General features: G+C 42.9%; 1 protein-coding gene across 4 annotated transcripts in view; it reads left to right on the forward strand.

Annotated features, from left to right (window-relative positions):
• MAST4 (microtubule associated serine/threonine kinase family member 4) overlaps positions 1 to 14796 on the forward strand; it is a 301151-nt gene that overhangs the window by 241012 nt on the left and 45343 nt on the right. For all 4 annotated transcript variants that reach the window (XM_071581454.1, XM_071581455.1, XM_071581457.1 and 1 more), the window contains 3 exons: positions 8513 to 8588; positions 10035 to 10244; positions 12887 to 12988. In XM_071581454.1, coding sequence (XP_071437555.1) covers positions 8513 to 8588; positions 10035 to 10244; positions 12887 to 12988 — 388 coding nt within the window. The remainder of the gene's footprint in view (positions 1 to 8512; positions 8589 to 10034; positions 10245 to 12886; positions 12989 to 14796) is intronic.

A 14796-nucleotide genomic window follows, 5' to 3' on the forward strand; every position in this document is an offset into this window, starting at 1 on the left:
TAAATTTCCCCTGACAGAGCTTAAGCCCGTGCCCCCTTGTCTTATTGCTGAGTGCCTGGGAGAAGAGACCAGCCCCCACCTGGCTAGAACTTCCCTTCAGGTAGTTCTAGACAGTGATGAGGTCACCTCTGAGCCTCCTCTTCTCCAGGCTAAACAACCCCAGCTCCTTTAGCCTCTCCCCACAGGGCTTGTGCTCCAGTCCCTTCACCAGCCTTGTTGCTCTTCTCTGGACTCGCTCCAGCACCTCAATATCCTTTCTGAACTGAGGGGCCCAGAACTGAACACAGTACTCAAGGTGTGGCCTCACCAATGCAGAGTACAGGGGAAGGATCACTTCCCTGGTCCTGCTGGCCACGCTATTTTTGATACAGGCCAGGATCCCCTTGGCCTTCTTGGCCACCTGGGCACACTGTTGGCTCATGTTCAGCTTCCTGTCAATTAGTACCCCAAGGTCCCTTTCTGCCTGGCTGCTCTCCAGCCACTCTGTGCCCAGGCTGTAGCGCTGCATGGGGTTGTTGTGTCCAAAGTGCAGGACCCGGCACTTGGCCTTATTGAACTTCATCCCATTGGAATCAGCCCATCTCTCAAGTCTATCCAGATCCCTCTGCAGAGCCCTCCTGCCTTCCAGCAGGTCGACACTCCCTCCCAACTTGGTGTCATCAGCAAATTTGCTGATGATGGACTCAATCCCCTCATCTAAATCATCAATAAAGATGTTAAACAGGACTGGACCCAACACAGACCCCTGGGGAACACCACTAGTGACCGGCCGCCAGCTGGATGCAGCTCCGTTCACCAGCACTCTATGGGCCCGACCCTCCAGCCAGCTCCTAATCCAGGAGCAGGTACACTTGTCCAAGCCATGGGCTACCAGCTTTTCCAGGAGTATATTATGGGAGACAGTGTCAAAGGCCTTGCTGAAGTCCAGATAGACACATCCACAGCCTTTCCCTCATCCACCAGGTGGGTCACCTGATCGTAAAAACAGATCAGGTTGGCCAGACAGGACCTGCCCCTCCTAAACCCGTGCTGGCTGGATCTAATCCCTTGTCCATCCTGAAGATGCTGTGTGATTGCACTCAGGATGAACTGCTCCATAACCCTGCCAGGCACAGAGGTCAGGCTGACAGGCCTGTAGTTGCCAGGGTCCTGCTTGCAGCCCTTTTTGTGGATTGGGATGACATTTGCCAACCTCCAATCATCTGGGACCTCCCCAGAGAGCCAGGACTGTTGGAAGATGATGGAGAGGGGTTTGGCAAGCCCTTCTGCCAGCTCCCTCATCACCCTGGGATGGACCCCGTCTGGTCCCATAGACTTGTTAGGATCCATCTGGCTCGGTAAGTCAGTAACTATTTCCTCCTAAAATACAGGAGACCTATTCAGCTCCCTCTCCCTGTCTACCAGCTCCAGAGGCCAGTTGTCTTGAGGGCCACCTGTCTTACTGGTGAAAACTGAGGCAAAGTAGGTGTTAAGTACCTCAGCCTTCTCCTTATCTTCCTTAACTATATTTCCCTCCAAGTCCAACAGAGAATGGAGGTTTTCCTTGCCCCTCCTTTTGTTATTAATGTATTTATAAAAGGACTTTTTGTTACCCCTAACTGAAATAGCCAAATTTACTTCAAATTCCACTTTTCTTTCCCTAATTTTTTTCCTGCATGACCTAGCTCTATCTGTAACTTCTTCGTAAGTAGCCAACCCTTTCTTCCATAGTCTGTAAACTTTCTTTTTATCCCTGATTTCTTTCAGAATCTCCCTATTTAACCAAGCTGACCGTCTTCCCCTCTGGCTGGCCTTTCGGCACACTGGTATAGCCTGTTTCTATGCACTCAAAATTTCCTTCTTAAAACATGTCCATCCCTCCTGGAGCCCCTTACCTTTAAGGGTTGTTTCCCAGGGTATGCTCTGAATCAGTTTTTTGAATAGGCCAAAATATGCTCTCTGGTAGTCCAAAGTAGAGGTTTTAATGGTGGCTCTCCTTACATCCCTGAGGATTGAAAATTCTATTATTTCATGGTCGCTGTGCCCCAGGTGGCCTCCAACCACTACATCATCTACCAGCCCCTCTCTGTTTGTAAACAGTAGGTCTAGCAGGGCCTTCCCCCTGGTAGGCTCATTTACCAGTTGAAGGAAATTGTCCTCTATACACTCCAGGAACCTCCTAGACTGCCTCTTCGCTGCAGTATGAAGCTCCCAGCAGATATCTGGCAGGTTAAAGTCACCCACAAGAACAAGAGCTGGAGATTTTGAGACATCCACCAGCTGCTTTTAGAACAATTCATCTCCATCATCCTGGTTGGGTGGTCTGTAACAGACACCCACAAAGGTGTCAGCCTTGTTGGCCTTGCCCCTGATTCTGGCCCACAGGCACTCAACCTTGTCACTGCTGACCTCAACTTCAACAGAGTCAAGAGACTCTCTAACATATAAAGCCACCCCTCCACCTCTCCTTCCCTGCCTGTCCTTTCTGAAGAGTTTGTAGCCCCCCATAGCAGCACTCCAGTCATGTGAGTCATCCCACCACATTTCTGTGACAGCAACTATGTCATAGTTTCCCTGCTGCACTATGGCTTCCAGCTCCTCTTGTTTGTTTCCCATACTGCGTGCATTGGTGTACATGCACTTCAGCTGGGCCATTGATTTCATTCTCAACTCGGGCTCTATGCCCTTAGGCCTATCTCTGGAGAGCCCAGTTGTAGTCTCTTCCCCCTTCAAACCTAGCTTAAAGCCCTCCTAACCAACCCTGCAACTTACGGGCTACAGTTCTTTTGCCCTTCCTAGATAAATGAAGCCCATCTGCTTTGACGAGATTGGGCAACACGGAGTTTGCCCCATGATCAAAAACCCCAAAATTTTGATGATAGCACCATCCCCTAAGCCACCTATTGGTAAGCTGGGCTTTCCTAAACCTCTCCTCATTCATCCCGGCTAGCACAGGAACTGAGGCAATTACTACCTGTGCTCCTGTCCCATGAAGAGATCGGGTCAGTGCCTTGAAATCTTTCTTAATTACCCTGGTACTCCTTTTATTAATGTCATCACTTCCAACCTGGACAACCAACACCGGGTAATGGTCTGAGGCTTGGATAAGCTTAGGAAGTCTTTTGGTAATATCCCTCACCCTGGCCCCGGGAAGGCAGCAAAGTTCCCTCTGGGATGGGTCTGGCTGACATAGAGAGCCCTCAGTTCCCCTCAGAAGAGAGTCACCGATTACAACAACCCTTATCTGTTTTTCCCATCTCTTTTTTCCCTTATCTGTAGGTGTAACCCGTCCGGTAGACTGGGGGTAACTAGAAGACCTTGTAGACAGATCTTCCTCCTGACTGTCCTCCAACAGACTGTCTGAGTCAAGGGCCATATACCTGTTTTTTAAGGGCACCCTGGCAGGTGAAAGGGGTCGAGAGGGGGTGTTTTTGCCTCTACGACCAGGCATCTGTTTCCATTCGTCCCCATCCATATGGTCCATTCTGTCTGCCTGATGGCAGGAGGGGCTGGGCTTCATCACCTCCTGCTGGGCTTCCTTAGGAGTGGAAAGGGTGTGACTCCAGCAGTCAATTTCCCTTTCACTCTCCCTTATGTTTCTGAGCCTATCCACCTCTTCCTTTAGCTCTGCCACCAGACACAGCAAATCGTTCACCTGCTTACATCGTATGCAGGCGCTTCTCACACTGTCCTCTGGTAGTAGGTCCAGGCTCAGACAGTCTATGCAGCCGGAGGCCTGAGTGGCTGCATCCTTTTTAGAGGGTTCTGTCTGTATTGACACCCCTCTACTGGTAACAGGAGCAACAGCTTTCATTTTTTTGGGAGGCATAACTGCCTTGAGCTGTGGGGAATGGGAGAAAAGAGAAACAAACAAACAGACAGAAAAAAAAATGTTCTGGTTTAAAGGCAAACCAGCAGGGGAAATGATCTCACCACGAGAGAGATTATAAGTCAGAGCTAAAATTTAATAGTAATATTACAATAACAACACTGACACAAAAGGGAAATGGCTTTCAACTCACAAAAACCCAGCAGTATAACCCAGTGTCCTGGGGCACAAACCCAAGGGGGTTTGTTTGCCCTTGTGCTGAGACCCCTGTGGCTCCCCCAAGTCCTGAGCAAAAGGAAGTGAAAAACCTGTTGGTACAGGCGAGGGCTGTGGTCTGGCTGAGAGCGGTGATCTCCTCCTGTCGAGGTCCTGCTGCTGCTCTGGATCCGAGAAGTTCGTGGTAAATATTAAGACAGGTCTTGATGTGAATGCAATTAACTCACAGACTCTGTCTTGATGACCTAAGCATTAATGATCTGATTGTAGCATTTCCTTTCTGAATATATGTACCTATGATGTCTTCAGTGTGAATGTCTGTAGTAGATTGTCCATATCAGTAAAAGGACCCACCATTGTGGTACCTTGAGATAAAGTTTAGTGTTAATTTTTGACCTTTTAGAAAGCCAAAAGCCAGTTAAAGAATCACAGAATGATTTAGGTTGGAAGGGACCTTAAAGATCATCTTGTTCCAACCCCCCTGACACATGCAGGGACACCTTCCACTAGACCAGGTTGCTCAAAGCCTTATCCAGTCTGAGCCTGAACACTCACAGGGATGGAGCATCTTCCTCTTCTCTCATCAATCTATTCTGGTATTTCACTGCTCTCACAGTAAAGCATTTTTCCGAATATCTAATCTAAGCCTGCCCTCTTTCAGTTTGAAGCCCTTTGCCCTCTCACTGCACACCCTTGTAAAAGTCCTCTCCTACTTTCTTGTAGGCCCCTTTGTACCTCATACCCCCTAGAGTGCCTTACAGGTACTGGAAGGCTGCTATAGTGTCCCCGAAGTCTTGTCTTCTCCAGGATGATGCCAACTCTCCCACCCTGTCATCATAGGAGAGGTGTTCCATCCCTCTGATCATTTTTGTGGCCCTACTCTGGATATGCTCCAGCAGGTCTGTGTTTTTCCTGTCCTGAGAGCCCCAGAGCTGGACCCAGTACTCCAAGTGGGGTCTCTGGCAAGCAGAATAGAAGCAGAGAATCACCTCACTCGACCTTCTGGCCACACTACTGATGCAGTCCAGGATAAAATTGGCATTCTCAGCTGTGAGTGCACATTGCCAGGTCAGTTGAAACTTCCTCTCACCTGACGGAAGAAATAGAATCGTTATTCACAGTATCCCAGAATGCCGAAATAAGAAACAATATAATCTTAGAGATGTTCTAGAAGAATTAGGTTAAGAGATGTAACTCAAACGGGTTGTAAACTAAGCTCTGTGTACCCAGAGAAGTTAAAGAACGACTATTATGCTGTGCCTGCTCAAGAACTGAGGTCAAGATGGTGAAGATGACACAGAAGGACCAGAAAATTACTCCCATTAAGTATGTGACTATGTAAAGCAAACTAATGATTATGTATTTAGTAAACAAGACTAATGAATATGTAAGCAAGATGTTTAATAAAAAGCACTGTCTATCTCTTATTTGGCATGCTTGATTAAAGGAGCTGTCCTCCAAGTATCCAGCATGTTGCATAAAGAATGCCCTTTTTAACACCTACAAATCAGTGTTCAGAAGTTGGTTTCTGCCACTTTTCTATATCACACCAACACCCCCAAGCCTTTCTCTACAGGGCTGCTCTCAATCCATTCTATGCCCATCCTGTTACATATTTGTGATTGCCCCAGTCCAGGTGCAGCACCTTGCACTTCGTTTTGTTGAAGTTCATGAGGTTCAAATGGGTGCAGCTGTCAAGCCTGTCAGGGTCCCACTGGATGGTATCCCTTTCCCTCCAGTGTGTTGACTGCACCACACAGCCTGGTGTCAGCATTGAATTTGCTGAGGATGTCCTTGATCCCACTGTCTATGTCTCTTTACAAAGACGTTACACAGTACCAGTCCCAATACTGACACCTGAGGAGTGCCAGTGGTCTCTGGTCTCCACTTGGACACTGAGCTGCTCACAAGTGTGAGTGTGACCATCCAGCCAATTCCTTATCTGCTAAGAGATCTGTCCATCAAATCCATCTATTTCAATTTAGAGAAAAGGATGTTATGGAGGACAGTATTAAATGCTTTGCGCAACTTTATGTAGACAACTTCAGTCACTCTTCCCTGCTGCATCCACACTGTACCCCCATCATAGAAGGCCACCAGATTGGTTAGGCATGATTTGCTCTTAGTGAAGGAAGTTGTCTGTCACCAATCACCACCTTATTTTCCTTGTGCCTTAGCATAGTTTTCAGGAGCATTTCCTGCATACTATTGCAGGCACAGAGGTGAGAATGACTGGCATGTAATTCCCAGGTCATCCTTATTTATTTTCTTAAAAATGAGGGTTATGTTCTCCCTTTTCCAGTCACTGGGAACTTCACTGGACTGCCACAAAATCTGAAATATGATCGATAGCAGCTTAGTCACTTCCTCCACCAGTTTCCTTACAACCTGGCGATGCATTATATCAGGCCCCCTCGTCTTGTGCACCTTCAGATTCCTTAAATGGTCTTGAACCTGCTTTTCTTCTACAGTGCATGATTGTACTTTCTCCCAGTCCCTGCATTTGCCTTTAGCAACTTGGTTATTGTGGCTGAAGCACTTGCCAGTGAAGATTGAGGCAAAAATCTTGTAGAGTACATTAGACTTCATGTCCCAGGTAACCAGATCTCCTGTTTTCTTCTGGAGAGGGTGCACATTTTCCTTAGCCTTTCTTCTATCACTGAGGTACCTGTAGAAGCTTTTGTTGTTGCTGTTGGCATCCCTGGCCAGGTTTAATTCTGTCAGGACTTTAGCTTTCGTAACCTGATTTCAGACTGTTCAGACATTCTGTGTTACTCCCAGGCTTCCAGACCTTGCTTCCACCCTTTGTATGTTTCCTTTTTGTGTCAGAATTTGTCTGGAGTTCCTTGTTCAGCCATGTGGACCTCCTGGCAATTCTGCTTACTTCCTCCTTGTTGGGATGCATGACTCCTGAGCTTGGAGGAGGTGACCCTTGAATATCATCCATGTCTCTTGGGCTACTCTTCCCTCCAGTTCTTTATTCCATGGTACTCTACCAAGCAGATCCCCGAAGCCTCCAAAGCCCATTCCCCTGAAGTCCAGAGCCATGAGCTTTTTGTGTGCCCTCTTTGCTGTCCTAAGCATTGCAAACTGCACCATTTCACGGTCACAGCAGCCCAGGCTGCCTTTGAGCTTCACATTCCCCACCAGGCCCACTTAGTTGGTAATAACCAGGTTCAGCATTGTACCTCTCCTCATTGACCTCTGTCACTTGGAGAAGGAAGTTGTCATCAAAACACTCAAGAATCTCTTGGACGACTGCTGTCCTGCTGTGTTGTCATGAGCTTTCACTCAGCTCCTCATTTGTCCATAGGCAGAGCTCCATGAAGTCCAACTGGTTACTGACTTAGAGGGCAACATCCCTTCCTCATCTCCTCTGCTTCAGCATTCTAAAGAACTTGTATTCTTCCATTCCATCACTCCAGTCATAGGAGCCATTTCATCACATCTCCGTGATGTGGGTCTCTAATGCCTCTTGTTTATTCCCTACGCTCTGTGCATTTACATAGAGGTACTTAACTTGAGTCTTGATGAGGATTCTGCTTGAAGCAGCTGAAATTCTTCGTGCTGCTCTTCAAGGGTTCTCCTGCTGACCTGTGATCTCTCTCCAGGCTCTTGGCATCTCTTGCTGGCCCTGGTATCAAACTGATAGAAGTGGAATGGATTGAGGTTCTTCTTTCACAAAATTTTTAATTCTTCTGCTAATGAATGTGTTATGATAAAGTCAATCCTAGAGGATACCCCCTGAGTTGGGTCTTTTTCCTGCTACAGATCTGTAGACCAGACTGCATGGGCCAGTGCCACCAATACAGAAAAGGTAGACTGAGACTTTTTAAATGAGTTTTGTAGTGGACAGTGAAGCTCATGATAGCAAAACGTAGTTTTGTAGGTTAGCCAAGTCAATGGATAAATTTTATGGATTCTTTTTACAGGTACAGTGCCCTAGCTTTGATGGACTCATGAGTATGTATGACATTATTTGTAGGAAGTTACTGCCTCTCTCTGCTGGTCAGAGTGATAATACATTTTTTTTTAATTATCCATTTAAAACAAACAAATTAAACCCAAACAAGCTCAGTACTGACTTTATCACTTGCAGCTGCCAGAGTTCTTGGTCAGACTTTGCTATTTTGGTTTCTAAATTTCAAAGGGGTCAGGTAAAACCATAACTAACAGTTAAATACATCTCTGTTGCCCTTCTGAGAAAAGGATGTTCATCATCTTGCGTGCTTTTTTTGTGCAAAACTGTTTCTGTCTTGAAATCAAGTACAAATTAAGAAAATAGTTAACCATTAGATGTCAAGTACATTAGTTAATTGTGAGAACTTGAACAGAAATAGTAGAAAGGAATGAAGTGTACTGCTGATGAGCACCTATCCAGTGAAGCCAGTGCTGACTTTCTATTGCTAATAAATCATACAAAAATACAATAACTGACTATAGTTCATTCTGAGACAAGTGTAAAGGGATAATTTGCTTTGCTTGCAGCCCTGGACGCTCTCCTGCCTGCTGTGACAATGAAATAATTATGATGAACCATGTCTACAAAGAAAGGTTCCCAAAGGTAATGAATTATATTTAACATAACCAGTATCTGAATTGATAGGCAACATAGGTTTTAAGTAAGTGGTAGTTTTGTTATGGGAACTCATGATCCAGCCCTCTAATGGCTTTCATAAAGTATCACCAAGCTCTTACTGCAAAGATAAAATCATAATAAAGAAAGTCCGAGCTGAGAGCTGGACATTCATTTGGCAAAGCTGCCGAACTTGTTTTGAAATTAAGCCTGCTGGTAATATATTCTGCTGATTGGAATCTGATGATGCATTGGATTTCAGTGGCTGCTGTGTACTTGGGACAAATGTATACTGAGTTAGTAAACCAAAACCATTTCCTGTTGCTAAGTCTTGAGCAGCATCTGAGATGCACCTCCAGATTCCTTGCTTTAGTGGCATTTCTTCATTTTCCGAAAGATTCATTGTATACTTTATATACATGTAGATACATTATATGCACTGATTTAATTGTAAAGATTAGTACACAGTTTTGGGGGTTTGACTCTGAGATAGGAGGACATTTTGCTCTCCTATCCAGAGGTCATGAGACACAAATAGTTCCTAGATGCAGGTGTGTAGCTTAAAGTGCTGTACTCTTGGTTGCTCCTATAATTTTAGTGACCCTTGGAATATAAAACAAGCTACTGTTCCTAAAAAGTAAATAGGAAGAAATTTCATTATATTTCTTCCTATAAATATGAAGAAAGATTTGTCAGGATTTGCACAGCAATCGAGCAACAATCTAAAGTGGGAACAAACCCAGTCATGTCAGTGTTTCAGATGCGAACAAAGATGTGTGGGGTTACTTTTTAATAAGAAGAACATCTTTCAGGGTGTTTGAGCATCTGCAGTTCTGTGAGAAGTCAGATAGTTGGTTCTGTAAAACAGTCGCATCTGGGAGCCTACAGACACATTTGGCACAATCTGTGAGCCTGTGGTGCTTTTAATTAGTCAATTGTTCATACAAACTCTGCCCATTGGAATATTTTTGTGTAATAACCTGTATGAAAGGAAGGAGGATATTCCTGTCTGTAGTATCTGCAATTTTAACAGAAAAAACCAGACACCCCCCCATCCCCCAAGGTCTTTCTTCTTTTTTTATTTTTATTTTCTACTTTGGCTTTGATTTAAACCTTTACAGTTATGGGTGTTTCTTTAGTTCTGTTTAGTGATCATCACAAGATTACTGCATAGTTAATCACCAGTGGCAGACAATGAGGAGGAGCTGTGTGGTAGAACAGTAAGGCTGTTACTTCTCTGGACTGGTATGTGGGGAAGTGTCATCTGTCACTTTGCCATTCAGTATACTGTGGTTTTGGCATCAGATGTTTCATGCATTCCAGCTAGGTAAATTCTTAGGTAATAGAAAAATGTTTTAGAATCAGAAATAAGCTTTGAGGCTATTAGTGTCATGTAAAGCTAATTTAATGTATTGCTTAACTACTTGTCTATAGGCCACAGCTCAGATGGAAGAGAGGCTTCGGGACATTATAACAAATCATTCTCCAGAGAACATCCTTCCACTGGCAGATGGAGTGCTCAGTTTTACCCACCATCAGATCACAGAACTGGCTCGAGATTGTTTGGATAAATCTCGCCAGGGCCTCATCACATCACGATACTTCCTTGAATTACAGCAGAAATTAGACAAATTGCTGCAGGAGGTATGAGCCATGAGACTGCTGTTGTTCGCTTGAAATGGGGTTAAATCTGTTTTTCTAAGTGTTGTCTTGAATCATGACTGTTCACTCATTGTGAAAGTGGCATTTATAGCTGTTTTAGTCTGCATAATGACCGCTGCAAAGACTATAAGGCATCCTAGTATATGAGTCTGGAATAGATGTGTTGTAAAAGATTTCAGAAACAATAGCATTATGTCATGCAGTGCAAATTAGAAATTTATGTGTGTTTAAGCCCCCAAGGGGAATGCTTGCTTATTCCATTTACTGTAAATAAATGAGTGAACATATTCACTTTGCTTTTTATCAACCCTACTGTTGTTAAAAGCCTGCTGTGGTGCGAAAACTGACAGCAGCCCTTAGCTTTTCATGAGCAAAAGGTTATTTAATTATTTCTAACAATGCTCTCGTAATTGAACTGTTAACAGTAAAAGTGTCTTTTCTAAAAGTGTTGAAACTTTCATAGAATAATCAGCTAAATGAATTAAGAGGAACTTGAAACTTAACAAATAAATGCCCCTTGATATAAGTTGCTGCAGTTTATTTATGTATCATTTTTAAGACAATGAGTGCAGAATGTAATATACTCATTTGTTTGTGTGGGATTTGATAGTATATTAAGAGACAAAGTTGATCCAATAGACCAGCAGATTTGATATTAGCTAGAAGTTTTCCAGCTGGTATGTTAAGATGTGACCCTGTCTTGATTTCTTTTCTTACGAATGCACAAGCAGTTGCTAAAGGTTTTGGTTGGGTTTTGGTTTTTTTAATTAACTTACATTGAGTAAATAAGATTTCTGCAACTGATATATTTTGAACTTTTTCTCCTCATACAACAGTGCAAAACTTACTACATCAATGATTTGTTTCATAATTATTAAAACTGTATTTTTTAAACATTAAAAGTATATAGAGTTTGCTTACTAGTCAAGAGGCAGTTTTGAACCAGTGACATTCTTGTGAAAGGATCATACTTTTATGATGTCAAATTGGCCAGTTGTTAATGTCAAAACACAAGGGAACATGTCTAAGATTCAGTGAACTGCTGTTGTCATTGTTAACAGTATATCCCTTAGTTAAGTTTAGAGTACATGTTCACTCATTTACACCTGACCACAAAACCACTTAAAAAAATGCTCCAGCAAATTATTCTTCAATCTGCATATGAAGCAGTGCATTATTAAAGTCACCAAAACAGTCATTTTGTTATGTTCAGTGATGCTAATTCTCTATTATGAAAAGATTTCCTGTTCTACAAAGTCACTATACCATAAAGTATTCAGACTTAACTTTTGAGTCCACTGCATAATACTCGTTAATAGCATAATATGACAAGTTTGAGCAGCTTGGTTCAACCAGCATTTTTATAATTCTAAGGTCAAGGTCAAGTGGACCTGAATGTATTCCTGCTTCAGCCCTTTAAATGTACTGTATATTGAATCTTTTGTTCACATATGCACCTGAGCATTCACAAAACTACAGAAGTGCTTTAAATTTTGCTGGTGATTAAAATAACCAGGCTTTTTGTTTTCAAAAGAGTTTTCTTGGACTTAATTGATAATGTTCAGAATTATGCTTCAGTTTAGGCAAGGTTCGCCTGGAATTGGCATTGGTGCCTTTTTCTTTTTTCTATTTTTAAACTCCATAAATTAGTTCTTCTCAGAGATCTGATGTTTTTTAAAATTTTGGTGCTTATATTAAGAAAACTGTGCTTAGCTTCATATTTTCATTGGGTTTTTTAAACTGAAAAATATAGCATATTATATGAAAAGTACTCATTTGTCCATATTAAGTGTTAGTTGCTTAATTCTCTTTGTGGCTTTGAATAAGAAAGAGATGGTGAGAAGTTTTAAGTCTATGGCTCCTACTGTTCAGAATAAAAAAGTACTGTGATATTTGAGGGAAAGTGTATTAATATATTTATACTTTTTCCTTGCATTCATTAGCATCCTTAAATTACATAATTTGTTCGTAAAAGGAAACATTTATCAAACCTTCTACAAGTATTTCTTCTGTATATATTCTTTTATAGCATTTCCCTCCCATTGTGGTAATCTTTCTAGAATTCAGTTTTTCCTTGTCTTCCTATGTGCACATTTATGTGAAGCCTCTCTGCAAGTGTGGTCTTTATTATATATGAATGTGTGTATATATATATATGTCATTGTCATTTCACTATGACTGTAGGAAATCAGTATCAATTTGGCATGGATGTTGCTTTTATCTATTAGTGTTCCTTAGATTAGTTTTAATTTCATTCTAAAATTATTAAATTGGCACACAACCTACATGTAGAGATCTGTGTGGTATTGAAATGTTGTCCCTTTTGTAAAACTGATGGTAATAATACCATTTAAGCTTAAAAAGCAAGCAAAAAGGTAGGTGTTTGTCCATTGTAGGCACTTTTGTTGTTACAGTGTTAGAATTGTAAAAAACGGGGTTACTTCAATGTGATGTTACAGTGTTGCTCAGATCCTTGTTATCCCTGCTGGCATCTTGAAACTGACCTGCTGTTTGTATCAAGCACATGCTTCAAACCCTCATAGGTGTCCCAAGTATTGTACATACTTACCTGAGAAGTGCATTGAATGTGATTTGGTTTAATATATTTTATTTTTATATTTTAGGCCCAGGAACGATCAGAGAGTGGAGAAATGGCATTTATTAAACAACTTGTTAGAAAAATCCTGATAGTTATTGCTCGTCCTGCTCGCTTACTGGAATGCCTGGTAAGGTCATGCTTACTGTGAGTAATGTTGTTCAGTTGACAGCCTAGGAAAGTCTCTGGTTTAGTATTCAAGGCCCTTTAAAAATGTTTTTTGGAACATGCCAAACAGTGGGTTAGGGCTCCACTGTTGGTGGGACCTTCACACTTTTATTTCAGGAACATAGGAATGGCAGGGCCCTCCTGTGGTTTTGTTTGGTTCCCTGATCTTGCATATACTGTGGTATAGGACCCTTTTCATCAACTGAGGAAGCTGCTGTTGAAACCAGTTGGGTTTTTCTGTGGGTTTGTTAGACTTCGTTATTTCTAGGGAAAACTGCTCTCGAATTGTAATTCCTTGGTGGTTTTCCCATCGTTGTTCTTACCAGTTTAATAATTTTGTTTCACTCAAAAGCTGCCAGAGCTATAAGCAGCTTGAAGTCAGCTCTGCAGCACGTGATCTGGGGAGAGCCACAGAAACGGGATTAGTCTGTCTGGATATACGGGTGGTTGATGTTATACTGGGGACCAGCAGGAGCAGAAGAGTTTACTTGCTTATGCATAAGCGTAGCACCAGTGTTGCCAGACTGGGTTAGTTTGTGTGAGCTGTGCGAACGTGTTTCTGCTTTTCATGCTGATGCTGCAGGAGCTGGGATGGCTCAGCTGCAGGAAGTTGCTCCTATGCACAGAGCCAATGTGCTTCAGTTGTTCAGTGGAACTAGTAAGCCCTTGCAGAACACAGTGTTCTCAGGAGGATGGTGTAGACACCCAAATGCCATGTAAAAGCCAGCCTGAGTCCAACAGGCCTGGCAGGCAGCCCGAGCTGACTTTGAGCCACGTCACAGTGTTGATGCTGCATACAGCTATTTGAGGCTGGCAAGGCTTATGTGGGAGTCACTAACCTGCTGCTAGACTCAAGTTATGCCTGAAACTGTCATAACAGCATTTTCATGGCACTGGATCTGAGCTAGTAAATCTTTCCAGCCTGATTTTGGCTCTGTGTTGTGTCCCTTCATCTGTGGCACAGTTAATCCATAGCCTGGCTTACTCAGCTATGGGTATTTTGAGAGCTGTCTGTTTTGTTTTGGAAACATTGTGTCTCAGTGTTCCCAGTTGCGTTTTGTTCATGATTTGCAGTTCAGAAGGAATCCAAAATAAGATATATGCTCTGAATCAGCAGGAAAGATGTTTCAAAACAAAACAAAACAAAAAAGCAGGCTTTGGAGAAGAGAGCACCTTAGCGTGTCCTGCTTCTACCACTGTATCCAAGATTGTTTTACTCCTTCCTGAACCCTGAAAAGCTCATTCCATGTCTAGTGTGATGTTCCCTACTCTGTTCACAGGGTTCATGTAACCTTCTCCACATAATCCAGTTTCTCATGTGGCATCTTTTTTCTGCCTTTTTCCTTTCTAGTCTGCATCCTTCTCTATTATCAGACATCCAAAAATACCCTTAAACACATCCTGCAGGCTGACAGACCAAGAGTTGTTAATGATGCTTTATATCCTTCCCTTCTATACTTGCCGACTTTCTCCCACTAACCCCTGCCCCGAGCATCATCATTTTTTATTAGCATTCAAATTGAGGTGCCGGAGTGTGTGCGGAGAAGGGCCACAAGGCTCATGGTAGGTCTAGAAAATGTGTCTCATGCGGAACAGCTGAGAAAGCTAGAACTGTTCAGTTTAAGAAGACGAGGCTTGAGGGGAACTCATCGCTCTCTACAACTACTTCAGAGGAGATTGTAGTGAGATGAGGGCTGGTCTCTCTATGCAGTGAGAGAACAAGAGGAAGTGACCTTAAGATGAAACAGGAGAGATTCAGATGAGATATTA

This window comes from Pithys albifrons, chromosome Z, assembly GCF_047495875.1.
Source record: "Pithys albifrons albifrons isolate INPA30051 chromosome Z, PitAlb_v1, whole genome shotgun sequence".
In the NCBI taxonomy this organism is placed as follows: domain Eukaryota; kingdom Metazoa; phylum Chordata; class Aves; order Passeriformes; family Thamnophilidae; genus Pithys; species Pithys albifrons.